Raw genomic sequence first — 26,062 nt, 5'->3', positions numbered from 1 at the left:
AAAGTAGACACACTCTGGTATATCTATGGACGCCACCCTTCTTATCCAAGCCAATGAAATGATTTATTAAGGTGGAGCTAGTGCGTGTGGGAGGAGAATTAGTGGCATTTCTTTTTCCCACTTTTGTTATGTTTATTTAAGACCGATTTAATATTTTCTAGACACTTTAATTACCATTTTTATCTATTTCCTCACTAGTGGTTTAACAGATTTTTCTGAGATTCCAAGAAGATAAAATAGTTTGTCATTAATTAGCAATATTAAGATTGGTCCCTAAGTACAAGACTGGGGCGGGTGGGCGGGGCTATTTTTTGCTTGTAAGACAATGTAGAAGAAATGTAAACTTGGCTCCACCCATCTTCCTTCTGCATTTCATTGCTTTAACATTTTATTTACTGTAAAATGTGTACTGAGTTTCGTATGACAAGTGGTAATAATCTAATATTTAAAGCAATTTCAAAAGTGACCCCGCCCACCCACCCTTACTTCCTTTTGATGACCCGTTTTATTGGCTCTAAGATGTAAGTTGAGTGTTGTTAATAAATAACAGAATCCAGTAGAATTTTTTTTATAAGCTTTTAATTTTTATTCGAAAAACGAGTTAACCGTCAGTGTTTAGATAGAAACATTTAAAAATCTTAGAAAGTAGACACACTCTGGTATATCTTATCCATAAAAGTCACCTTTCTTCTCCGAGCCAATGAAATGATTTATTAAGGTGGAGCTAATTCCAGTGGGAGGAGCATCAGTTTCATGGCTTTTTGAATATAATTCTCACTTCTGAAATGTTTATTTAACACCAGGTTAATATTTTCTGGATATTTTGTTTGCAATTTTTATCTATTTCCTCATCGGTGGTTTAATAGATTTGTCTGAGATTCCAATAAGATAATATAGAGGTTAATAATTAACAATATTACGAGTAGTAACTAGAAACAAGAGTGGGGCGGGTGGGCGGGGCTATTTCTTTTTATAAAACTATGTACAAGAAATGTAGACTTAGCTCCGCCCATCTTCCTTCCCATTTCATTGCTTTAACATTTTATTTACTGTAAAATCTGAATTGAATTCTGGTATGACAAGTGGTAGAATCTAAGATTTAAATCAATGTCATAAGTTGACCCGCCCACCCACCCCTACTCCGCTTTCATAACTTATTTAATTGGCTTGAAGACGAAAGTTGGAAGTTGAATTTGATATTAACAAATAACAGTATTTAGGACCCCATGTTTTTAATCAAATTTTGAATGAAATGATTTATTAAGGTGGGGCTTGTGCGAGTGGGAGGAGCATCAGAGATAATAATATTGTCATCAATTAACAGTATTAAAAGTAGTCATTAGACTCAAGAGGGGGCGGGTGGGCGGGCCACCGCTTCTTCATACGACTCTGTAGAAAAACGCAAATTTTTTTTGTTCAATGTGTAATAGAATTTGGGGCTACAGTTACAAAATAAATTTTTAATTTCATTTCTAAACAACATAAAGTTAAAAATGCAAATTTACTTACTCAGCATTTTCACCACGTGCTTCGTCGCCTGTGCATTCTTGGCGAAATTCTTCCTCCCCTCCTCCTCCACAGTCTTCTCTCCAGCATCCCCATTGGCCAGAGCCGGATTAATCTGCTTGTACACCCTGTGCTTCAGCTTCACACTATTACCCCTCGAGGGCCGCACCGTCGACTTGTGCAGCTGCAGCCCGATCAACACGTACAGCACCGTAATCAGAGACATGGGCCCCACGAAAAACAAGAACGTGGAAATTTCGAAAGCGTGTGGTATGACTAGTCGCTTCACCATGCAGACACAGTGATCTTCAACCAAGCTCCCATCGGCCAGAGTCTCGTACACCACGCCAAATGCCATGGCTTGAGGTATGGCCAGACACATGGCCACCATCCAAATCGCGATGATGAACTTGATGGCGCGGTTCAGTTTGGACAGCGTGTGTGACAGGAAGGGGTGGCAAATCGCCAGGTATCTCTCGACCGTAAAGGCCGTGATGGTCAACACAGTGGCGTTGGCGGAAGTCTCGGCTGCGAAGCCCTGCATGACGCAGAAGGCTTCGCCGAAGACGTAGGGGTACTTGGACCATATGGAGTAGATCTCGGGGGGCAGACCCGACACCAGGAGGAGCAGGTCGGAGATGGCGAGGCTGAAGAGGTAGTAGTTGGTGGCGGTGTGCATGGATTTGTTGCGGGCGATGACGATGCAAGTGCTGACGTTGCCGACCACCCCGCTGACGAAAGTGAGGGTGTAGATGACGGTGATGGGGATGACGATGGAGAGGGGATCGCGTTTCGGGCCCCAGTCGCTGCTGTTGAGGGCGGAGGACGGCTTAGTGCTGATTTCGTGGAGGGTGGACTTGTAGAAGGTGGTGTTTTCGTGGTGGAAGAATGTGGAGTTGGCTTCGGTCGAAGGCTTGTCCAAGACGATCATAGTCTGCATTTTGGCTAGGGGGTGGGGGAGAAGTCCATGGTGGGGGTTGCCGTGGGCTGCAACAAAATAACTAAATTAAAAAAATATATCGGGGTTCTACCTCGGAATTAAATTTTTTCTACAATGTTATGTTTCGCAGCGTCTATTGATTTCGCCCCAAACGCTCCTTAATAAGTCATATTTCGCCATAAAAAACCGGTAAAACTCACCAAAAAAATAAAAATCGTATTTCCACCCTATCTCCCATGCCGACTCTATATTTATGGCAAACGAAGAATATTAAAGCTTCGAAGGGAAAACGCGGTTTCGGCTGTCAAAGCTCAGCTTATAATTTAGCACACAATTTAACCGCTCTGGAACTAAAATAAATAAAAAGTGCAGTTAGAACGTGACCGGATTTGCGATAACAAAAACGAAGTGCAAAGTATGGACATTAGCAGTTTGCATATTTAACACATTCTAAGATTTCTGAGAGCTTGCACGCGATCCGGTTGTGCACTTCGGAGCTTAACGGGTGAAGATAACACAAATTACGACCGATTGTGGGTGGACACGAGAAGCAAATTAGAGCGAATTTAGTCCTTTGAGGACTGAAAGGACTTCAAGTATGTACATGTGTCGGCGGAAATATGTCAAGTCCGGGTTTATGAAAATTATCATGACGCTGAAACGTCCGAGTGGACTTTTACATTTACGTGTTCACCCACACAAGGGTTTAAAAATAGTGGTCAATAAGATGAGGTGGGCGAGTTCGTTTCAAGGGAAATGGAAGTGGTTAAGTTTCCCTTATGGACCTATGTGTGGACATGTTCACTGGCTGTATCAATATTAATGAAAATTTATTTTGGGACAGTGGAGCAAGAGCGAGGCAAATATATTTTTTATACTTAAATCGTAATGCGTGAGGTGTCAGTATATATGGTGTTGATAGAATGGTAATAGTTTCTGATATCACAATTTTTCGTTTTTTTATTTTATTTAATTTTTCAGTTTGTCGACTTCCAAATTTTTCAATCTATCGATTTTTTCGTTTTTTCATTTCATTTATTTTTAAAATTTTTCTTCTATAGTTTTTCGTTTATTCATTTTCAAATTTTCAATTTTTGATGTTTCAGTTGCTTGATTTTCCAATTTTTAAAGTGGACAATTTTTTCGATTTTCCAATTTCTCGACTTCCAAATTCTTCAAACTTTCGATTTTACAATTTATCAGTTTTGAATTTTGAGTTTCTCATTTTTAATATGTATTTCGCTTTTTCAATTTGTCGGTTTTTATTTTTCATTTTCTCAATATTTTTATTTTAATTTTCTCGATTTTGTATCACAATATTGCGTTCTTTCATTTCCTTTGTTTTTTTCAATTTTTCTTTTATAGTTTTTCGTTTATTCATTTTCAAATTTTCAATTTTTGATTTTTCAGTTGCTTGATTTTCCAGTTTTTAAAGTGGATAATTTTTTAGATTTTCCAATTTTTTTATTTTAATTTTCTCGATTTTGTATCACAATTTTTCGTTTTTTCATTTGCTTTATTTTTTCAATTTTTCTTTTGTAGTTTTTTGTTTATTCATTTTCAAATTTTCAAATTTTCAATTTTTGATTTTTCAGTTGCTTGATTTTCCTATGTTTAAAGTGGATAATTTTCTCGATTTTCCAATTTCTCGACTTCCAAATTCTTCAGTTTTTCGATTTGCAATTTTTCAATTTTGCAATTTTCGATCTTACAATTTTCCAGTTTTGAATTTTGAGCTTCCCATTTTTAATATGTATTGCGCTTTTTCAATTTGTCGTTTCCTTAAATTTTCAGGTCCTTGATTTTTATTTTTCATTTTCCCAATTTTTTTATTTTAATTTTCTCGATTTTGTATCACAATTTTTCGTTTTTTCATTACCTTTATTTTTTCAATTTTTCTTTTATAGTTTTTCGTTTATTCATTTTCAAATTTTCAATTTTTGATTTTTAAGTTGCCTGATTTTCCAATTTTTAAAGTGGATAATTTTTTCGATTTTCCAATTTCTAGACTTCCAAATTCTTTAGTTTTTCGTTTTGCAATTTTTCAATTTTACAAATTTTTATTTTTCGATTTTTGAATATTTTAGGTTTTTGATTTTAATTCTTCACTTTCCCGGTTTTTTTTGATTTTGATTTTCTCGATTGTGTATCACAACTTTTCGTTGTTTGTTCTTTTAATTTTTTTTTTGATTTTTCGATTTTACAATTGTTGGAGTTCCAGTTTTCGGATTTTCAGATTTATTTAATTTTCAATATTTAGATTTTACAATACATTTTCCGTTTTTTACGATATTGCACTTTTCCGATTTTTTATTTTATTTAATTTTTTAGTCTGTCGACTTCCAAATTTTTCAATTTATCGACTTTTTCAGTTTTGCAGTTTTTTAGGTTCTTAATTTTTATATTTCATTTTTTCCAGTTTTTAGTTTATGTTTTTTCGATTTTATATCACCATTTTTCGTTTTTTCACTTCCTTTATTTTTCCTATTTTTCTTTTATAGTTTCTCGTGTATTCATTTTCAAATTTTCAATGTTTGATTTTTCAGTTGCTTGATTTTCCAATCTTTAAAGTGGATCATTTTTTCGAATTTCCAATTTCTCGACTTCCAAATTCTTCACTTTTTCACTTTCCCAATTTTTTTAATTTTGATTTTTTTGATTTGTATCACAATTTTTCGTTTTTTATTTCTTTAATTGTTTTTTTGATTTTTCGATTTTGCAATTTTTGGAGTTACATTTTTCGAATTTTCAGATTTCTTTAATTTTCAAAATTTAGATTTTACAATACATTTTGCGTTTTTTACGATTTTGCACTTTTTCGATTTTTTTTTTAATTAATTTTTCAGTTTTTCGACTTCCAAATTTTTCAATGTATCGGTTTTTTCAGTTTTGCAGTTTTTCAGGTTCTTCATTTTTATATTTCATTTTTTCCAGTTTTTAGTTTGTTTTTTCGATTTTATATCACAATTTTTCATTTCCTTTATTTTTTCAATTTTTCTTTTATAGTTTTTCGTTTATTCATTTTCAAATTTTCAATTTTTGATTTTTAAGTTGCCTGATTTTCCAATTTTTAAAGTGGATAATTTTTTCGATTTTCCAATTTCTAGACTTCCAAATTCTTTAGTTTTTCGTTTTGCAATTTTTCAGTTTTACAACTTTAGATTTTACAAATTTTTATTTTTCGATTTTTGAATGTTTTAGGTTTTTGATTTTAATTCTTCACTTTCCCAGTTTTTTTAATTTTGATTTTCTCGATTTTGTATCACAATTTTTCGTTGTTTGTTCTTTTAATTTTTATTTGATTTTTCGATTTTGCAATTGTTGGAGTTCCAGTTTTCGGATTTTCAGATTTATTTAATTTTCAATATTTAGATTTTACAATACATTTTCCGTTTTTTACGATATTGCACTTTTCCGATTTTTTATTTTATTTAATTTTTTAGTCTGTCAACTTCCAAATTTTTCAATTTATCGACTTTTTCAGTTTTGCAGTTTTTTAGGTTCTTAATTTTTATATTTAATTTTTTCCAGTTTTTAGTTTATGTTTTTTAGATTTTATATCACCATTTTTCGTTTTTTCACTTCCTTTATTTTTTCTATTTTTCTTTTATAGTTTTTCGTGTATTCATTTTCAAATTTTCAGTGTTTGATTTTTCAGTTGCTTGATTTTCCAATCTTTAAAGCGGATCATTTTTTCGATTTTCCAATTTCTCGACTTCCGAATTCTTCAGTTTTTCGATTAGCAGTTTTTCAATTTTACAACTTTTGATTTTTGAATGTTTCAGGTTTTTGATTTTAATTTTTCACTTTCCCATTTTTTTTAATTTTGATTTTCTCGATGTGTATCGAAATTTTTCGTTTTTATTTCTTTAATTTTTTTTTTTGATTTTTCGATTTTGCAATTTTTGGAGTTCCAGTTTTCGGATTTCCAGATTTCTTTAATTTTCAATATTTAGATTTTACAATACGTTTTCCGTTTTTTACGATTTTACACTTTTTCGATTTTTTATTTTATTTCATTTTTCAGTTTGTCGACTTCCAAATTTTTAGATTTATCGATTTTTTCAGTTTTGCAGTTTTTCAAGTTCTTGATTCATTTTTTCCAGTGTTTAGATTATTTTTCTTCGATTTTATATCACACTTTTTCGTTTTTTCATTTCATTTATTTTTTCAATTTTTCTTTTATAGTTTTTCGTTTATTCATTTTCAAATTTTCAATTCTTGATTTTTCAATTGCTTGATTTTCCAATTTTTAAAGTGGATAATTTTTTCGATTTTCCAATTTCTCGACTTCCAAATTCTTCAGTTTTTTGATTTGCAATTTTTCAATTTTACAACTTTCGATTTTACAATTTTTCATTTTTCGATTTTTGAATGTATCAGGTTTTTGGTTTTTAATTTTCACTTTCCCAATTTTTTTTAATTTTGGTTTTCCCGATTTGTATGACAATTTTTCGTTTTTTATTTCTTTAATTATTTTTGATTTTTCGATTTTGCAGTTTTTGGAGTTCCAGTTTTCGGATTTTCAGATTTCTTTAATTTTCAATATTTAAATTTTACAATACATTTTCCGTTTTTTACGATTTTGCACTTTTGCGATTTTTTATTTTATTCAATTTTTCAGTTTGTCGTCTTCTAAAATTTTCAATTTATCGATTTTTTCAGTTTTGCAGTGTTTCAGGTTCTGGATTTTTTTATAGGTCGTTTTTTACAGTTTTTACTTTATGTTTCTTCGATTTTATATCACAATTTTTCATTTTTTCATTTCCTTTATTGTTTGAATTTTTCTTTCATAGTTTTTCGGTTCTTCATTTTCTCGATTTTATATTACAGTTTATGGATTTTTCATAACCATTATTTTTTCAGTGTTTCTTCCGATTTAATAACTTTTTTAATTTAATAAGTTTTCGTTTTGGCCATTTTTCAGTTTAACAATTTTTGGAGCTACAGTCATCTGATTTTCCGTTTTCTTTTGTTTTCATTATTTCGATTTTACACTTTTTCGATTTTCAAGTTCCTCAATTTTTAATATTGCGATTTTTCCAATTTTTCGTTTCTTTAATTTGTCAAGTTCTTGATTTCCAATTTTTAGATTTTTCAAAATTTTCGTTATATACTTTTTTGTTTTTTCATTTTTGTTTTCAGATTTACAATTTTGCAAATTTTCCATTTTTTTTATTCGAAAAGTTAAAAAATCGAGAATGAATTAAAAATTGAGGAACTGAAAAAACGAAAAATTGCAAAATCGAAAAAGTGGATAATTTTTTTCAATTTTTCAATTTTCCGACTTCCAAATTACCCAATTTTTTGTTTCTTCACTTTTCCGATTTGCAATTTTTCGATATTACAATTTTCCAGTGTTCGATTTCTCAGTTTTTAATTTTCATTTTCTGTTTTTTTTTTTTATTTTCTCTATTTTTATATCACAATTTTTCGTTTTTTCATTTCCTTTCCTCTATTTTTTTCAATATTTTTCCAATTTTCAATCTGTGTTTTTTGAATTTTACAATTTTTAGGGTTCCAGTTATCCGATTTTCCGTTTTCTTTAATTTTCAATATTATTACAATACATGTTTCGATTTTTACGATTTTGCGCTTGTTCGGTAGTTAGTTTCTCAATTTCTAAATTTTTCGATTTTTGAGTTTCTCGTTTCTTCAATTTATCATTTCTAATTTTTAAATTTTTCGAAGTTTTCATTTTATACTTTTACGCTTTTTCATTTTTGATTTTTTAATTTTACAATTTTGCAATATTTCCTTTTTTTATTCAAAAAGTTGAAAAATAGACAAATTGAAAAAACGAAAAATTAAGAATGAAAAAACTAAAAAATGTAAAAAAAATGAAAAATCGAAAAACTGCAAATTGAAAAACTGAAAAAGGAAAAATTGAAACACTGAAAAACTAAAAATCGAGAAACTTAATAATGGAAAAAATTAATGAATCGAAAAACTAGAAAGAAGAAAAAACGAATCGAATCGAAAAATTGGAACACCGAAAAATTAAAAATCGAAAAATTGAAAACTCGAATAAATAAATATAAATTCAATAATAATAGAAAAATAGAAAATCCAGGAACTGAAAAATCTAAGAATGAAAAATCGAAAAAAGGAAAATCGAAAAACTATGGAAAAATTAAAAAATCAGATCATTGAAAAAGGGAAAAATTGAACAAATTCAGAACTAAAACATCTAAAAATGAATAATCGAAAAATGGAAAACCAAAAACTGCTATCGAAAAATTGAAAAATCCAAAATTGAAAACCTTAATATTGGGAAAAAAGAAAAATTATAAAATCAGATAATTGAAAAAGCGAAAAATTAAAAAAAATAAGAAGATAAAAATCCAAAAAATTTAAATTGCAAAAACAAAAGTTTCGGAAAACTGAAGAATTGAAAATTTGAAAAAACAAAAATAGAAAACGAGAAATTCTATATCGAAAAATTGCAAAATCTAAAAATTGAAAAACCGAAACACTAACTTAAAAACTAGAAAAATTGCAATCAGAAATTGAAGGGGAAAAAAATTGAAAACTGGAGAAACTGAAAATCTAAAATTTGAAAACCGAATAATTGAAAAATCCGACAACTGAAAAATTTCATATTGAAAAAATGAACATTATCAAATCAAAACATCGAAAAACCGAAAAATATTAATTCAAAAAATAAAGAAGATAATAAACTTAATCGAAAAATTGCAAATCGAAAAGAAAATTAAACATGCTGAAGTAATTTTCAATAAAAAAATTGAAAAAATGCAAAAATTTAATATAAAAAAAAATTGTAAAATTTGAACACTGGAAATCGAAATTTGTTAAAATAAAGAAAATACAAAATCGAAACGAAAAATTGCAAGTCGAAAATCTGAAGAATCGAATAAATAAAAAATTAATCTTGAAAACTTGGGAAATTTTACGCCGAAATCTAAAAATTGAAGAAAAAGAACGAAAATTTGAAAATCGCTAAGGAAAAAAATAAAAAACCGAAACAAAAACTGAAAACCGAAAATTGAAAATTTTTGCATTGAAAAAAAGGAAATTATAAAATCAGAAATATTAAACAAATAAAGAAAATAAAAACCGAAATCGAAAACTTGAAAACACGAAAAATTGAAGAAACGAGAAATGGAAAAAATTAAATTTGGAAAAGCAAAAAATTGAAAAATCGAAAATTTATAAAAATAACGAAAACAAAAACAGCAACAAAAAATTGCACATCGAAAAAAATTAAACATGCTGGAGTAATTTCGAATCGAAAATTGAAAAAATTCAAAAATTTAAAAATTTCAAATCTAAAGAAGCAAAAATTATAAAATCTGAATATTGGAAAATCGAAAATTTGATAAAATAAATAAAAAACAAAACCGAAACGAAAAATTACCAGTCGAAAATTTAAAGAAATGAAAATTTGTAGAATCAAAAATATCAAAAATTAAATTGGAAACTTGGGAAATTTTGCATCAAATTCTAAAAATTAAGGAAACAAAAAACCGAAAACCTGAATAAATCGCAAATCAAAAAAAACGGAAATTAAAAAAATTAAAATTGAAAAAACAAAAAAATTATAAATTTGAAATTTGAAACATTGAAAAATTGAATAATTAAAAAAAAAGAAAATAAAAACCGAAACAAAAAGCCGCAAACCGAAAAACTTAAAAATTATAAATTGAAAACTCGAGAAACCCAAATTGAAAAACTGCATAACTCAGAAATTGAAAAATTTTGAACTGACAAATCTAAAATTTTAAAACGGAAAAATTACAAATCGAAAAACTAAAAAATCCAAAATTGAAAATTTTTACATTGAAATAAAGAAAAATTGAACGAATAAAGAAGATGGAAACCGAAATCGAAAAATTGAAAACACTAAAAAATTTGAAAAACGACAGTTTGAAAAATTAAAAATTGAAAACACGTGAAATTGCAGAATCTAAAAACTGAAACATCCAAAGGTTGGAAAATCGAAGAATTGAAAAATTTATAAATGAAAACTCGAAGTGTTGTACCTATGTCGGAAAATTGAAGAAACGAAAAATTGAAGATATAAAAAAATAAAACCGAAACGGAAAATTCAAAATCGAAAAATTGCAAAATCTAGAATCTAACACATCCAAAGGTTGGAAAATCAAAAATTGAGAAATTTAAAAGTAAAAATTCCAAGTAAAATTGAAGAAACAAAATGAAATGAAAAAAATTGAAAGCTTGAGAAATTTTAAAACAAAACATTGCAAAATCTGCAAATTGAAAAACAAAAAATTTTGAAAAATGGAAAATCGAAAAATTGAAGAAACGGAAAAATGGAAAAATTAAAATAAAAAAAATCAAAACATTGAAAAATGGAAATTTAAAAGCGCAAAAAATTATAAAATTGAAACATTGAAAAATTTAATAATTGAAAAAATAAAGAAAATAGAAAACGAAACAAAAACTGTAAACCGAAAAATTGAAAAATTCAAAATTGAAAATTCGAGAATCTCAAATCGAAAAACTGCAAAATCAATAATTGAAAATTTTTACATTGAAAAAAAGACAATTATAAAATCAGAAAAATTAAACAAATAAAGAAGATAAAAACCGAAATCGAAAAATTGAAAGCACAAAAAATTGAAGTAACGAAAAATGGAAAAAATTAAAATTGAAAAAACAAAAAACTGAAAAATCGAAAAGTTATAAAAATAAGGAAAACAAAAACAGCAACAAAAATTGCAAATCAAAAAAAAATTAAACATGCTGGAGTAATTTTAAATCGAAAAATTAAAAAAATCCAAAAATTGAAAAATTTCAGATCAAAAAAGCAAAAATTATAAAATCTGAACATTGGAAATCGCAAATTTGTTAAAATAAATAAAAAACAAAACCGAAAACGAAAAATTGCCAGCCGAAAATTTGAAGAAATGAAAATTTGTAGAAGCAAAAAAATCCAAAATTAAACTAGAAAACTCGGGGAAATTTTGCATGAAATTCTAAAAATTAAGGAAACAAAAAAACGAAAACCTGAAATATCGCAAATTAAAAAAACGAAAAATTATAAAATTGAAACATTGAAAAATTGAATAATTGAAGAAAAAAAAGAAAATAAAAACCGAAATAAAAAGCCGCAAACCGAAAAACTGAAAAATTAAAAATTGAAAACTCGAGAAACCCACATTGAAAAACTGCAAAATCAAGAAATTGAAAAATTTCAAACTGACAAATCTAAAATTTGAAAAACGAAAAATTACAAATCGAAAAACTGAAAAATCCAAAATTGAACATTTTTACATTGAAATAAAGAAAAATTATAAAATCAGAAAAATTGAACCCATAAAGAAGATGGCAACCGAAATCGAAAAATTGAAAACACAAAAATTGGAAAAACGACAGAAAATTAAAAACTGAAAACACGTGAAATTGCAAAATCTAAAATTTGAAACATCCAAAGGTTGGAAAATCGAAGAACTGAAAAATTTATAAACAAAAAATTAAAAAAAAAACAGAAAATTGTTAAATTGAAAATCGAAAAATTGTAAAAATAAAGAACATAAACACTAAAACGAAAAATTGCTAGTCAAAAATTTGAAGAAATAAAAAATTGAAAAATTTCACTTAAAAAAAAGATACATAAAAACAGGACATTGAAAAACCGAAAAATTGAAGAAAAACAAAAATAAAACCGAAACGGAAAATTGCAAATCGAAAAATTGCAAAATCTAGAACCTGACATCCGAAAGTTAGACAACCGAAAAATTGAGAAATTTAAAAATAAATACCCCAAGTAAAATTGAAGAAACAAAATAAAATGAAAACAGTTGAAAGCTTGAGAAGTTTTAAAACAAAACATTGCAAAATCTACAAATTGAAAAACAAAAAAACAAAAAATTGAAAAATGGAAAATCGAAAAATTGAAGAAACGGAAAACTGGAAAAAAACTGAAGAAAAAAAAATAGAAACTGGAGAATTGAAAAATTCAATTCAAAAAAGTTGCGCCACTGGTTTTAACTTTATAGACGTTATTATCATGATCACAAAAAGAAATCGCAAAAACTTTTTATAATTTTTGAAAGAAGCTCCATTTTGCATTTCAGGGGCGAGGAAAGTTCTGTGGAAGTAACCTTGCCCAATTTTTTTCGTAAATTGTTTACTTGCCAGTTCGCAAACAACCTCCTGCCTTGCTCTTATCAAAGAAATGGAAATTTAAAAAAAATTTCCTCCTCCGAGAAAAATTGTTTCGTTTGATAGATTGCGTTTGTGGCGGTATTCTAGCCCCTCACCCCCACCTCTATTAACACTCGTATTGTTTTGACACATAAAATTGTACAAACGTGGCAAACTTCCCGCCGCCCAAATTCGAACCTAAAAACTTCCAAAACAATGCGGACTTCAAGCAAATCGCTAATCGACGCATTCTCCCTCCACGAAAACTAATCGTTATCCGCCCCCAGCAAATTGAGAAACCCCGTAAATTCTTCTGTTATTCGCTTAAACTTTGACAAGGGTCAAATAAACCTTGTTCGCGCTCACTACTAATCCTGCACTTTATTACTCCCTTCATAATTTATTCACGATTTTATTAGATTTGTTAGAGAATGTTATCGCAAAGTTAAATTAGCCGATCCTGTTTATGACAACACTGACTCATAATAATTCACCCTCGTGCTTACATTACGCAAACCGGCTTTTTAGCCCGCAATTGAATTAAACAAAAACGATGAAATGGAGCGGATAAGACGGAACGAGACTTCTGCCTGCTTTTTCCACATGCGGGAGTTTTAAAATTCAAATGGGACGAGGGTCGAGGGTTTTCTGATCGCCAAGATTGCTGGATTTGCTTGGGGGTTATGGGAGTTTTAATAGCGGGGAAATTAAAATCTGGGTGAGGAGAAGTGTCCCGCAGGGAGTTGTGGGGGTGTAATGGAAACCCGGCTAGAGTGACAACATCGACACTTAAAATAACAAATCGAAACTGAATTCGGGTTTAAGTTTGCGGCTTTGTGGGAAAGGATGGAAATGTACCTGAATAAACAGACTGACGGGTTTCTTATTTTAGATGGCGCATAGGTGAGTAGAAACAGGAGCAAGGATTCTTTATTTTAGAGATTTCGGCTAAGGACAATGCGGTGAAAGCTTCAAGGAGATTTTTTATGGTGTTTTCACGTTATTTTTGTTTATTTTAGAGCGGGATTATGAGGGATTCGTGATGATTGGAAAATGACCCGTGGTGGGACGGTGTTGAAAAGCATAGATTTAAAAAAATTGTTTTAAGTTATTCACATCGAATTTTCCTCGCATGTGAAGTTGATATTTTAAATACGAACCACTTAGCATATTTTTAGATATAACGTCTTCAAAGCTTTGGCGAGGTCGATAAATTTGTTAACGACTGGAAAACAGGGAAATAAACTAAGGCCGCCCTGGGATGTTTCAGTTTTCCCAAAAAAACTTCCCTTAAAAAAACACCAGGAAACCGCGAGATTTTTTGGTATTTTAGAAAAACATTATAATAAAGGAACCCCGAGATTGTTAAAGCGTCTCTTACACAAAAACAATACGGGACCCTCGGAATCTTAAAGTTTATCCATAAAAGACCCAAGGAATCCACGGGATTTTTGAAGCTTATCCATAAAAAACACAAGGGGATTCCGAGATTCTTAAAGCTTTTCCACAAAATACTTAAGGGGACCCGAGATTCTTTCGCGTTTTAGCAAAAGATAACTCTAGGGCATCCCGAGATTCTTAAAGCTGATCCATAAAAAACAAAAGGGGGGATTCTTTCGCATTTTAGAAAAAGGTAACACTAGGGATCTCAAGATTCTTAAAAAGCTTATCCATAAAAAAGCACTAGGCGACCTAGAGATCCTTGAAAAGCTTATCCATAAAGAGCATTAGAGAACTCCTAGATTATTAAAGTTTATCAATAAAAAAACACTAAGCTACCCTAAGATTCTTTAAGCTCATCCATAAAAAAGCACTAGAGGATCCCGCGAATCTTTAAGCTTATTAATAAACACGACTGGCGGATTTCGAGATTCTTAAAGCTTATTCATAAAATACACAAGGAATCCCGAGATTTTTAAAGCTTATCCATTAAAAACTCAAGGGGACCCGAGATTCTTTCGCGTTTTAGGAAAAGATAACACTTGGGGATTCCGAGATTCTTAAAGCTTATCCATAAAAAACACCAGGCGACCCCGAGATTCTTAAAGCTTATCTATAAAAAAAACACTATGGGATCCCGAGAATCTTAAAAAGTCTCTTAGAAAAAAAAAACACTTGGGGACCTCGAGATCCTTAAAAAGCTTACCTGTAAAAAGCATTAGGGAACTTCGAGATTATTAAAGTTTATCATTAAAAAAACACCACGCAACCCTAAGATTCTTAAAGCTCATCTATAAAAAAGCACTATAGGATCCCGAGAATCTTTAAGCTTATTCATATACACGACTGGCGGATTTCGAGATTCTTAAAGCTTATTCATAAAATACACTAGGAATCCCGAGATTTTTAAAGCTTATCCATAAAAAACTCAAGGGGACCCGAGATTCTTTCGCGTTTTAGGAAAAGATAACACTTGGGGATTCCGAGATTCTTAAAACTTATCCATAAAAAACACCAGGCGACACCGAGATTCTTAAAGCTTATCTATAAAGAAAAACGCTATGGGATCCCGAGAATATTAAAGAGTCTCTTAGAAAAAAACACACTTGGTGACCTCGAGATCCTTAAAAAGCTTATCCACAAAGCGCATTAGGGAACTCCGAGATTATTAAAGTTTATCAGTAAAAAAACACTACGCAACCCTAAGATTCTTAAAGCTCATCCATAATAAAGCGCTAGTGGATCTCGAGAATCTTTAAGCTTATTCATAAAAATGACTGGCGGATTCCGAGATTCTTAAAGCTTATTCATAAAATACACTAGGAATACCGAGATTTTTAAAGCTTATCCATAAAAAACACCCGGCGACCCCGAGATTCTTAAAGCTTATCTATAAAGAAAAACGCTATGGGATCCCGAGAATATTAAAGAGTCTCTTAGAAAAAAACACACTTGGTGACCTCGAGATCCTTAAAAAGCTTATCCACAAAGCGCATTAGGGAACTCCGAGATTATTAAAGTTTATCAGTAAAAAAACACTACGCAACCCTAAGATTCTTAAAGCTCATCCATAATAAAGCGCTAGTGGATCTCGAGAATCTTTAAGCTTATTCATAAAAATGACTGGCGGATTCCGAGATTCTTAAAGCTTATTCATAAAATACACTAGGAATACCGAGATTTTTAAAGCTTATCCATAAAAAACACCCGGCGACCCCGAGATTCTTAAAGCTTATCTATAAAGAAAAACCCTATGGTATCCCGAGAATATTAAAGAGTCTCTTAGAAAAAAACACACTTGTTGACCTCGAGATCCTTAAAAAGCTTATCCATAAAGCGCATTAGGGAACTCCGAGATTATTAAAGTTTATCAGTAAAAAAACACCACGCAACCCTAAGATTCTTTAAGCTCATCCATTAAAAAGCACTAGAGGATCTCGAGAATCTTTAAGCTTATTAATAAACACGACTGGCGGATTTCGAGATTCTTAAAGCTTATTCATAAAATACAATAGGAATCCCGAGATTTTTAAAGCTTATCCATTAAAAACTGAAGGGGACCCGAGATTCTTTCGCGTTTTAGGAAAAGATAACACTTGGGGATTCCGAGATTCTTAAAGCTTTTCCATAAGAAACACCAGGCGACCCCGAGATTCTTAAAGCTTATCTATAAAAAAAAAACTATGGGATTCCGAGAATCTTAGAGAGTCTCTTAGAAAAAAAACACACTTGGTGACCTCGAGATCCTTAAAAAGCTTATCCATAAAGCGCATTAGGGAACTCCGAGATTATTAAAGTTTATCAGTAAAAAAACACTACGCAACCCTAAGATTCTTAAAGCTCATCCATAATAAAGCGCTAGTGGATCTCGAGAATCTTTAAGCTTATTCATAAAAATGACTGGCGGATTCCGAGATTCTTAAAGCTTATTCATAAAATACACTAGGAATACCTAGATTCTTAAAGCTTATCCATTAAAACCTCAAGGGGACCCGAGATTCTTTCGCGTTTTAGGAAAAGGTAACACTTGCGGATTCCGAGATTCTTAATGCTTATTCAGAAAACACACTAGGAACACCGAGATTTTTAAAGCTTATCCATAAAAAACTCAAGGGGACCCGAGATTCTTTCGCGTTTTAGGAAAAGATAACACTTGGGGATTCCGAGATTCTTAAAGCTTATCCATAAAAAACACCAGGCGACCCCGAGATTCTTAAAGCTTATCTATAAAAAAAACACTATGGGATCCCGAGAATCTTAAAAATTCTCTTAGAAAAAAAAACACTTGTGGACCTCGAGATCCTTAAAATGCTTATATATAAAAACATTAGGGAACTTCGAGATTATTAAAGTTTATCAGTAATAAAACTCTACGCAACCCTAAGATTCTTAAAGCTCATCCATAGTATAGCACTAGAGGACCTCGAGAATCTTTAAGCTTATTCAAAAAACGACTGGCGGATTCCGAGATTCTAAATGCTTATTCAGAAAATACACTAGGAACCGAGATTTTTAAAGCTTATCCATAAAAAACTCAAGGGAACCCGAGATTCTTTCGCGTTTTAGGAAAAGATAACACTAGGGGATCCCGAGATTATTAAAGCTTATCCATAAAAAACACCAGGCGACCCCGAGATTCTTAAAGCTTATCTATAAAGAAAAACACTATCGGATCCCGGGAATATTAAAGAGCCTCTTAGAAAAAAAACACACTTGGTGACCTCGAGATCCTTAAAAAGCTTATCCATAAAGCGCATTAGGGAACTCCGAGATTATTAAAGTTTATCAGTAAAAAAACACTACGCAACCCTAAGATTCTTAAAGCTCATCCATAATAATGCACTGGTGGATCTCGAGAATCTTTAAGCTTATTCATAAAAACGACTAGCGGATTCCGAGTTTCTTAAAGCTTATTCATAAAATACACTAGGAACTCCGAGATTATTAAAGTTTATCAGTAAAAATACACTACGCAGTCCTAAGGTTCTTAAAGCTCCTCCATAAAAAACACAAGGCGACCCCGAGATTCTTAAAGCTTATCTATTAAAAAAAAACAGTATGGGATCCCGAGAATCTTAAAGAGTCTCTTAGAAAAAAACACACTTGGAGACCTCGAGATCCTTAAAAAACGTATCTATAAAAAGCATTAGGAAACTCCGTGATTATTAAAGTTTATCAGTAAAAAAACACTACGCAGCCCTAAGATTCTTAAAGCTCATCCATAAAAAAGCACTAGAGGATCTCGAGAATCTTTAAGCTTATTCATAAAAACGACTGGCGGATTCCAAGATTCTTAAAGCTTATTCATAAAATACACTAGGAATCCCGAGATTTTTAAAGCTTATCCATAAAAAACTCAAGGGGACCCGAGATTCTTTCGCGTTTTAGGAAAAGATAACACTAGGGGATCCCGAGATTATTAAAGCTTATCCATAAAAACACCAGGCGACACCGAGATTCTTAGAGCTTATCTATAAAGAAAAACACTATGGGATCCCGAGAATATTCAAGAGTCTCTTAGAAAAAAACACACTTGGGGACCTCGAGATCCTTAAAAAGCTTATCTATAAAAAGCATTAGGAAACTCCAAGATTATTAAAATTTGTCAATAAAAAAACACTACGCGACTATAAGATTCTTAAAGCTCATCCATAATAAAGCACTAGAGGACTTCGAGAATCCTTAAGCTTATTCAAAAAACGACTGGCGGATTCCGAGATTCATAAAGCTTATTCATAAAAAACACTAGGCGACCCCGAGATTCTTAAAGTTTATCTATAAAAAAAAACAATATGGGATCCCGAGAATCTTAAAGAGTCTCTTAGAAAAAAAAACACTTGGGGACCTCGAGATCCTTAAAAAGCTTATCTATAAAACGCATTAGGGGACTTCGAGATTATTAAAGTTTATCATTAAAAAAACACCACGCAAACCTAAGATTCTTAAAGCTCATCCATAAAAAAGCACTATAGGATCCCGAGAATCTTTAAGCTTATTCATAAACACGACTGGCGGATTTCGAGATTCTTAAAGCTTATTCATAAAATACACTAGGAATCCCGAGATTATTAAAGCTTATCCATAAAAAACATCAGGCGACACCGAGATTCTTAAAGCTTATCTATAAAATAAACACTATGGGATCCCGAGAATCTTAAAGAGTCTCTTAGAAAAAAAAAACACTTGGGGACCTCGAGATCCTTAAAAAGCTTATCTATAAAAAGCATTAGGGAACTTCGAGATTATTAAATTTTATCAGTAAAAAAACACCACGCAACCCTAAGATTCTTAAAGCTCATCCATAAAAAAGCACTAGAGGATCCCGAGTATCTTTAAGCTTATTCATAAACACGACTGGCGGATTTCGAGATTCTTAAAGCTTATTCATAAAATACACTAGGAATCCAGAAATTTTTAAAGCTTATCCATAAAAAACTCAAGGGGACCCGAGATTCCTTCGCGTTTTAGGAAAAGATAACACTAGGGTATCCCGAGATTCTTAAAGCTTATCCATAAAAAGCACAAGGGGTATGAGATTCTTTCGTGTTTTAGAAAAAGGTAACACTAGGTATCTCAAGATTCTTAAAAACTTATCCAAAAAAAGTATTAGTGGACCCCAACATTCTTAAAGTTTATCCATACAAAAACCCCAGGGGACGTCGAGAAAGCTTATCCATAAAAGACACTAGGAATCGTCGAGATTTTTAAAGCTTATCCATAAAAAACTCCAGGGGACCCAAGATTCTTTCGCGCTTTATTAAAAGATAACACTAAGGGACCCCGAGATTCTTCAAATTTTACCATAAAAACACAAGGGGGTACGAGATTCTTTCTTGTTTTGGAAAAAGATAACACTAGGATCTAAGTATTCTTAAAAAGCTTATCGATAAAAAAGCTCTAGGAGACCCCAATTTTCTTAAAGCTTATCTATAAAAAAAACCTTAGGGGACCCCGAGATATTTAAAGCTTATCTGTAAAAAACACCATGTGATTCCGAGAATCTTAAAGGTCCTCTTAGAAAAAAAAAACAATTGGGTACCTCGAAATCCTTAAAAAGCTTATCCATAAAAAGCATTACGGAACTCCAAGATTATTAAAGTTTATCAATAAAAAAAGCACTAAGCGACCCTAAGATTCTTAAAGCTTATCCATAAAAAAGCACTAGGGGCCCCGAAATTCTTAAAGCTTATCCATAAAAAGGACTAGCGGATTTTGAAATTCTTAAAGCTTATGCATAAAAGATCCTAGGAATCCCCGATGTTTTTAAGTTTATCTATAAAAATAAACACAACGGGATCCCAAGAATCTTAAAAATTCTGTTAAAAAAAAAACAATTAAAAAAACAATTGGGGACCTCGAAATCATTAAAAAGCTTATCCATAAAAGCTGGAACTCCGAGATTATTAAAGTTTATCAGTAAAAAAACACTACGCAACCCTAAGATTCTTAAAGCTCATCCATAATAATGCACTAGTGGATCTCGAGAATCTTTAAGCTTATTCATAAAAACGATTGGCGGATTCCAAGATTCTTAAAGCTTATTCATAAAATACACTAGGAATACCGAGATTTTTAAAGCTTATCCATAAAAAACTCAAGGGGACCCGAGATTCTTTCGCGTTTTAGGAAAAGATAACACTAGGGGATCCAGAGATTATTAAAGCTTATCCATAAAAAACACCAGGCGACCCCGAGGTTCTTAAAGCTTATCTATTAAGAAAAACACTATGGGATCGCGAGAATATTAAAGAGTCTCTTAGAAAAAAACACACTTGGTCACCTCGAGATCCTTAAAAAGCTTATCCATAAAGCGCATTAGGGAACTCCGAGATTATTAAAGTTTATCTGTAAAAAAACACTACGCAACCCTAAGATTCTTAAAGCTCATCCATAAAAAAGCACTAGAGGATCCTGAGAATCTTTAAGCTTATTAATAAACACGACTGGCGGATTTCGAGATTCTTAAAGCTTTTTCATAAAATACACTAGGAATCCCGAGATTTTTAAAGCTTATCCATAAAAAACTCAAGGGGACCCGAGATTCTTTCGCGTTTTAGGAAAAGATAACACTTGGGGATTCCGAGATTATTAAAGCTTATCCATAAAAAACACCAGGCGACCCCGAGGTTCTTAAAGCTTATCTATTAAGAAAAACACTTATGGATCGTGAGAATATTAAAGAGTCTCTTAGAAAAAAACACACTTGGTGACCTCGAGATCCTTAAAAAGCTTATCTATAAAAGGCATTAGGGAACTTCGAGATTATTAAATTTTATCAGTAAAATAACACCACGCAACCCTAAGATTCTTAAAGCTCATCCATAAAAAAGCACTATAGGATCCCGAGTATCTTTAAGCTTATTCATAAACACGACTGGCGGATTTCGAGATTCTTAAAGCTTATTCATAAAATACACTAGGAATCCCTAGATTTTTAAAGCTTATCCATAAAAAACTCAAGGGGACCCGATATTCTTTCGCGTTTTAGGAAAAGATAACACTAGGGGATCCCGAGATTATTAAAGCTTATCCATAAAAAACACCAGGCGACCCAGAGATTCTTAAAGCTTATCTATAAAAAAAAAACACCATGGGATCCCGAGATTCTTAAAGCTTACCCATAACAAGCACAAGGGGTATGAGATTCTTTCGTGTTTTAGAAAAAGATAGCACTAGGTATCTCAAGATTCTTAAAAACTTATCCATACAAAAGTATTAGTGGACCCCAATATTCTTAAGGTTTATCCATACAAAAACCCAAGGGGACGCCGAGAAAGCTTATCCATAAAAGACAGTTGGAATCGTCGAGATTTTTAAAGCTTATCCATAAAAAACTCCAGGGGACCCAAGATTCTTTCGCGCTTTATTAAAAGATAACACTAAGGGACCCCGAGATTCTTCAAATTTATCCATAAAAACACAAGGGGGTACGAGATTCTTTCTCGTTTTGGAAAAAGATAACACTAGGATCTCAGAATTCTTAAAAAGCTTATCGATAAAAAAGCTCTAGGCGACCCCAATATTCTTAAAGCATATCTGTAAAAAAACACCATGTGATCCCGAGAATCTTAAAGATCCTCTTAGAAAAAAATACAATTGGGGACCTCGAGATCCTTAAAAAGCTTATCCATAAAAAGCATTAGGAAACTTCAAGATTATTAAAGTTTATCAATAAAAAAAGCACTAAGCGACCCTAAGATTCTTAAAGCATATCCATAAAAAAGCACTAGGGGCCCCGAAATTCTTAAAGCTTATCCATAAAAACGACTGGCGGATTTTGAGATTCTTAAAGCTTATGCATAAAAGATGCTAGGAATCCCCGATGTTTTTAAAGCTTATCTATAAAAATAAACACAACGGGATCCCAAGAATCTTAAAGATTCTGTTCAAAAAAACAATTAAAAAAACAATTGGGGACCTCGAAATCATTAAAAAGCTTATCCATAAAAAGCATTAGGGAACTCCTAGATTATTAAAGTTTATCAATAAAAGAACACTAAACAACCCTAAGGTTCTTAAAGCTTATCAATAAAAAAGCACTAGTGGACCCCAAAATTCTTAAAGCTTATCTATAAAAACGACTAGCGGATTCCGAGATTCTTAAAGCACTAAACAACCCTAAGGTTCTTAAAGCTTATCCATTACAGACACTTGGAATCCCCGAGATTTTTAAAGCTTATCCATAAAAAATACAAGGGGGGGGGGCGAGATTCTTTTGCGTTTTATGAAAGTAACACTAGGAATGCTCGAGATTTTTAAAGCTTAACCATAAAAAAGCACTAGGACACCATGAGTTTCTTAAACATTCTCTTAGAAAAAACACAATGGGACGATAACACTAGGGACCCTGAAATTCTAAAAAAGCTTATGCATAAAGAAGCACTAGCAGACCCCGAGATTCTTAAATCTTTTCGATAAAGAAGCACTAGGAGACCCCAAGATTCTTAAAGCTTATCCATAAAAAACACCACAAGATTCCGAGATCCTTTTGCGTTTCATAAAACTTCTCTTAGAAAAAAACACCATGGAACCCTGAGATTATTAAAACCTTATCCATATAAAAATACTAAAGGAACCTCAAGATTTTTAAAGCTTATCCGTAAAAAACATGAGGGGATCCCGAGCTTTTTAAAGCTTTTCTCTAGAAAAAGTTAATAGGGGATTACGAGATTTTTAAAGCATTAAAAATAAGCATTTGAGGAATTCGACTGTCTTTCGACTTCTCTAGAAAAAAAGACCATTTTTCTTGTTTTAGAAACAAATTAAACAAACTAGAGACTCCTAGATTTTTACAAGTACTCTAAAAAAAACCCTGATGGAACTTAAAGTTTATCTATAAAAAAACACGAGGGGGCCGCGACATTCTTAAAGATTCTCTTTAAAAAAGAAAAACGTTAGGGGACATCGGGATTCTTTCGCGTTAAAAAAAAAAATAACACTAGAGGACCCTGAGGTTCTAAAAGGTTCTCTTAGGGAAAAAAAAATTACTAGGGGATCTAGAAATTCTTAAAGGATATCTAAAAAAACCACTAGATTCCGAGATTCTTTTGTATTAAAAAAAAACACTAGGGGCCTCAAAATTCTTGCTGCTTCCATAAATAGATGCTACGGGACCCAGAGATCCTTTCAATTTCTCTACAAAAAAGATACTAGAACAACCGTAAATTTTTACAACTAGGGGACCCCAAGATTTTTTCAACTTCTCTAAAAAGAGCCACTAAAGACCTCGAAATTCTTTCGAGGTTAAAAAAAAATAATATTAGGGGACCTCGAGGTTTTTAAAGCTTATAAAAAAAGCATCACAGCACCCCGTCATTTTTAACGATTATTTTAAAAAAGGCACTACGGGACACCGATAAAAAAGACATTAGAGAATTCAGAGATTATTTTAAGTTCTTTAAAAAAGAAACTAGGAAACCCAAAGTTCTTACAACTTCACTATAAAAGAAACACTAGGGGACCCCTAAACTATTAAAGCTTATATATAAAAAATACCAGGGGATCGCGACATTCTTAAATTTGGGATTCCGAAAGTTATTAAAGCTTCTCTTTAAAAGAACATTAAGAAAAAATCAAAAATTCAGAAACAGAAAGATTGAAAACGAAAAATTGTAAAATCGGTACTTTGAAAAATCCTAAAATTGAAATATTGGAAAAAACACAAAATTGAAAAATCAAAAATTCAAAAATTTAAAAATCAAAAACCTGAAAACGAAAAGCTGTAAAATCGAGACTTTGAGAAATCGTAAAAATGAAAAATCGAAAAATTGACAAAAGGAAAAATTGAGAAACTAGAAAAACCAGAAATTGAAAAAATAAAACATCTAAAAGGTAAAAACTTGAGAAATTTGAAAAGTTGTAGAATCGAAGAATTGAAGAAATGGAAAACAATTAAAATCGAAAAACTGAAAATTTGAAAGATCGAATAATTGAGAAAGCAAAAATTGCAAGATTGTAAAATTGAAAAATCAGGAAACCCAGAAACTGACAACTCAAAAATTGCAAAATAAATAACTATAAAATCGGAACTTTGTAAAATCTATCACCTGACTTGACTTGAACCTTCTCTTTAAAAAAAATTAAAGGACTCCCAGATTCCTTCAACTTCTCCAAAAAAATAACACGAAGGAACCTCGAAATTCTTTCAGATTCTCAAAAAAAAGACACTAGGGAACCTGAAGTTTCTAAAGCTTCCCTTAAGGATCCCGAGATTCTTTTGCATTTTAGAAAAAGGTAACACTAGGGATCTCAAGATTCTTAAAAAGCTTATCCATAAAATTGTCCTAGGCGAGCCCAATATTCTTAAAGCTTATCCATAAAAAAACCCTAGGGACTACGAGATTCTTAAAGCTTATCTATAAAAAAAAAACATCATGGGATCTCGAGAATCTTAAGGAGTGTCTTAGTAAAAAACACACTTGGGGACCTAGAGATCCTTAAAAAGCTTATCAATAAAAAGCATTCGGGAAATCCGAAATTATTAAAGTTTATTTATTTACCCTAAGATTCTTAAAGATTATCCATAAAAAAGCCCTAGAGGTTCCCGAGATTCTTTAATTTATCCATAAAACCGCCAGCGGATTCCGAGATTCTTAAAGCTTTTCCACAAAAAACTTAAGGGGACCCGAGATTCTTTCGCATTTTAGGAAAAGATAACACTAGGGGACCCCGAGATTCTTGAAGCTTTTCAATAAAAAACCATTAGCGGACGGCGAGAAAGCTTATCCATAAAAGACACTAGGAATTCCAGAGATTTTTAAAGCTTTTTAAAAAACTCAAGGGGACCCAAGATTCTTTCGCGTTTTAGGAAAAGATAACCCTAGGGGACCCGGAGATTCTGAAAGCTTTTCAATAAAAAAACCACTAGCGGATACGGAGAAAGCTTATCCATAAAAGACTAGGAATCCCCGAGATTTTTAAAGCTTTTTAAAAAACTCAAGGGGACCCAAGATTCTTTTGCCTTTTTTGGAAAAGATAACACTAGGCGAGATTCTTAAAAAGCTTATCCATAAAAAAGCACTATGTGACCCCTATATTCTTAAAACTTATCCAAAAAAAACCCTAGGGGACCCCAAGATCCTTAAAATTTATCTATAAAAAAACGCTATGGGATACCGAGAATCTTAAAGAGTCTCTTAGAAAAAAACACACTTGGGGACCTCGAGATCCATAAAAAGCATTCGGGAACTCCGAGATTATTAAAGTTTTTCAGTAAAAAAACACTAAGCGACCCTAAGATTCTTAAAGCTTATCCATAAAAACGACTAGCGGATTTCGGGATTCTTAAAGCTTATCCATAAAAGACACTAGGATTCCCCGACATTTTTAAAGCTTATCCATAAAAACTCAAGGGGATCCGAGGTTCTTACGCGTTTTAGGAAAAGATATCACTTGGGGACCTCGAGATCCTTAAAAAGCTTATCCATAAAAAGCATTAGAGAATTCCGAGTTTATTAAAGTTTATCAATAAAAAACACTAAGCGACCCCGAGATTCTTAAAAAGCCTATCCTTAAAAACCACTGTGGAACTCCGAGATTCTTTAAGTTTATCCATAAAGAACACTAGAGGACCCCAAGCTTCTTAAAGCTTATCCATAACAAAACACTAGGGGTTCCCTGGATTCTTAAATATACTCTTAAAAAAAAACACTGTGTACCCCGAGATTATCAAAAAGCTTATCCATAATAAAGTACTAGAGGACCTCGAGATTCTTGAAGCTTATCTGCAAAAAACACTAGGGGATCCCGAGATTTTTAGAGCTTCTTTAAAAAAAGCATTAAGGGACTCCGAGATTCTTTCAAGGCACAAGGAGGGCCCGAGATTTTCTCGCGTTTTAGAAAAAGATATCACTAGGGATCCCGAAATTCTTAAAAACTTATGCATAAAAAAGCACTAGGGGACCCCGAGATTCTTAAAGCTCATCCGCAAAAAAGCACAAGGGCACCCTGTGATTCTTAAACATTCTCTTAGAAAAAACATTAGGGGACCCCGAAATTATCAATAAGCTTATCCATAAAAAAGTGCTAAAGGACTTCGAGATACTT

General features: G+C 31.7%; 2 protein-coding genes across 4 annotated transcripts in view; one reads left to right on the top strand and one right to left on the bottom strand.

The window, feature by feature from the left end:
- LOC135129594 (pyrokinin-1 receptor-like) overlaps window positions 1-26,062 on the top strand; it is a 149,458-nt gene that overhangs the window by 11,281 nt on the left and 112,115 nt on the right. The window lies entirely within an intron of this gene.
- LOC135129591 (pyrokinin-1 receptor-like) overlaps window positions 1-26,062 on the bottom strand; it is a 133,220-nt gene that overhangs the window by 28,530 nt on the left and 78,628 nt on the right. For all 3 annotated transcript variants that reach the window (XM_064056777.1, XM_064056779.1, XM_064056778.1), the window contains exon 2: window positions 1,510-2,493. In XM_064056777.1, coding sequence (XP_063912847.1) covers window positions 1,510-2,493 — 984 coding nt within the window. The remainder of the gene's footprint in view (window positions 1-1,509; window positions 2,494-26,062) is intronic.

Source organism: Zophobas morio, unplaced genomic scaffold (genome assembly GCF_036711695.1).
Source record: "Zophobas morio isolate AGI-343-1 ecotype UQ-CSIRO unplaced genomic scaffold, CSIRO_AGI_Zmor_V1 ptg000016l, whole genome shotgun sequence".
In the NCBI taxonomy this organism is placed as follows: domain Eukaryota; kingdom Metazoa; phylum Arthropoda; class Insecta; order Coleoptera; family Tenebrionidae; genus Zophobas; species Zophobas morio.
The sequence above is the reverse complement of the archived record's forward strand: the minus strand, read 5'-3'. Positions and strand labels throughout refer to the sequence as shown.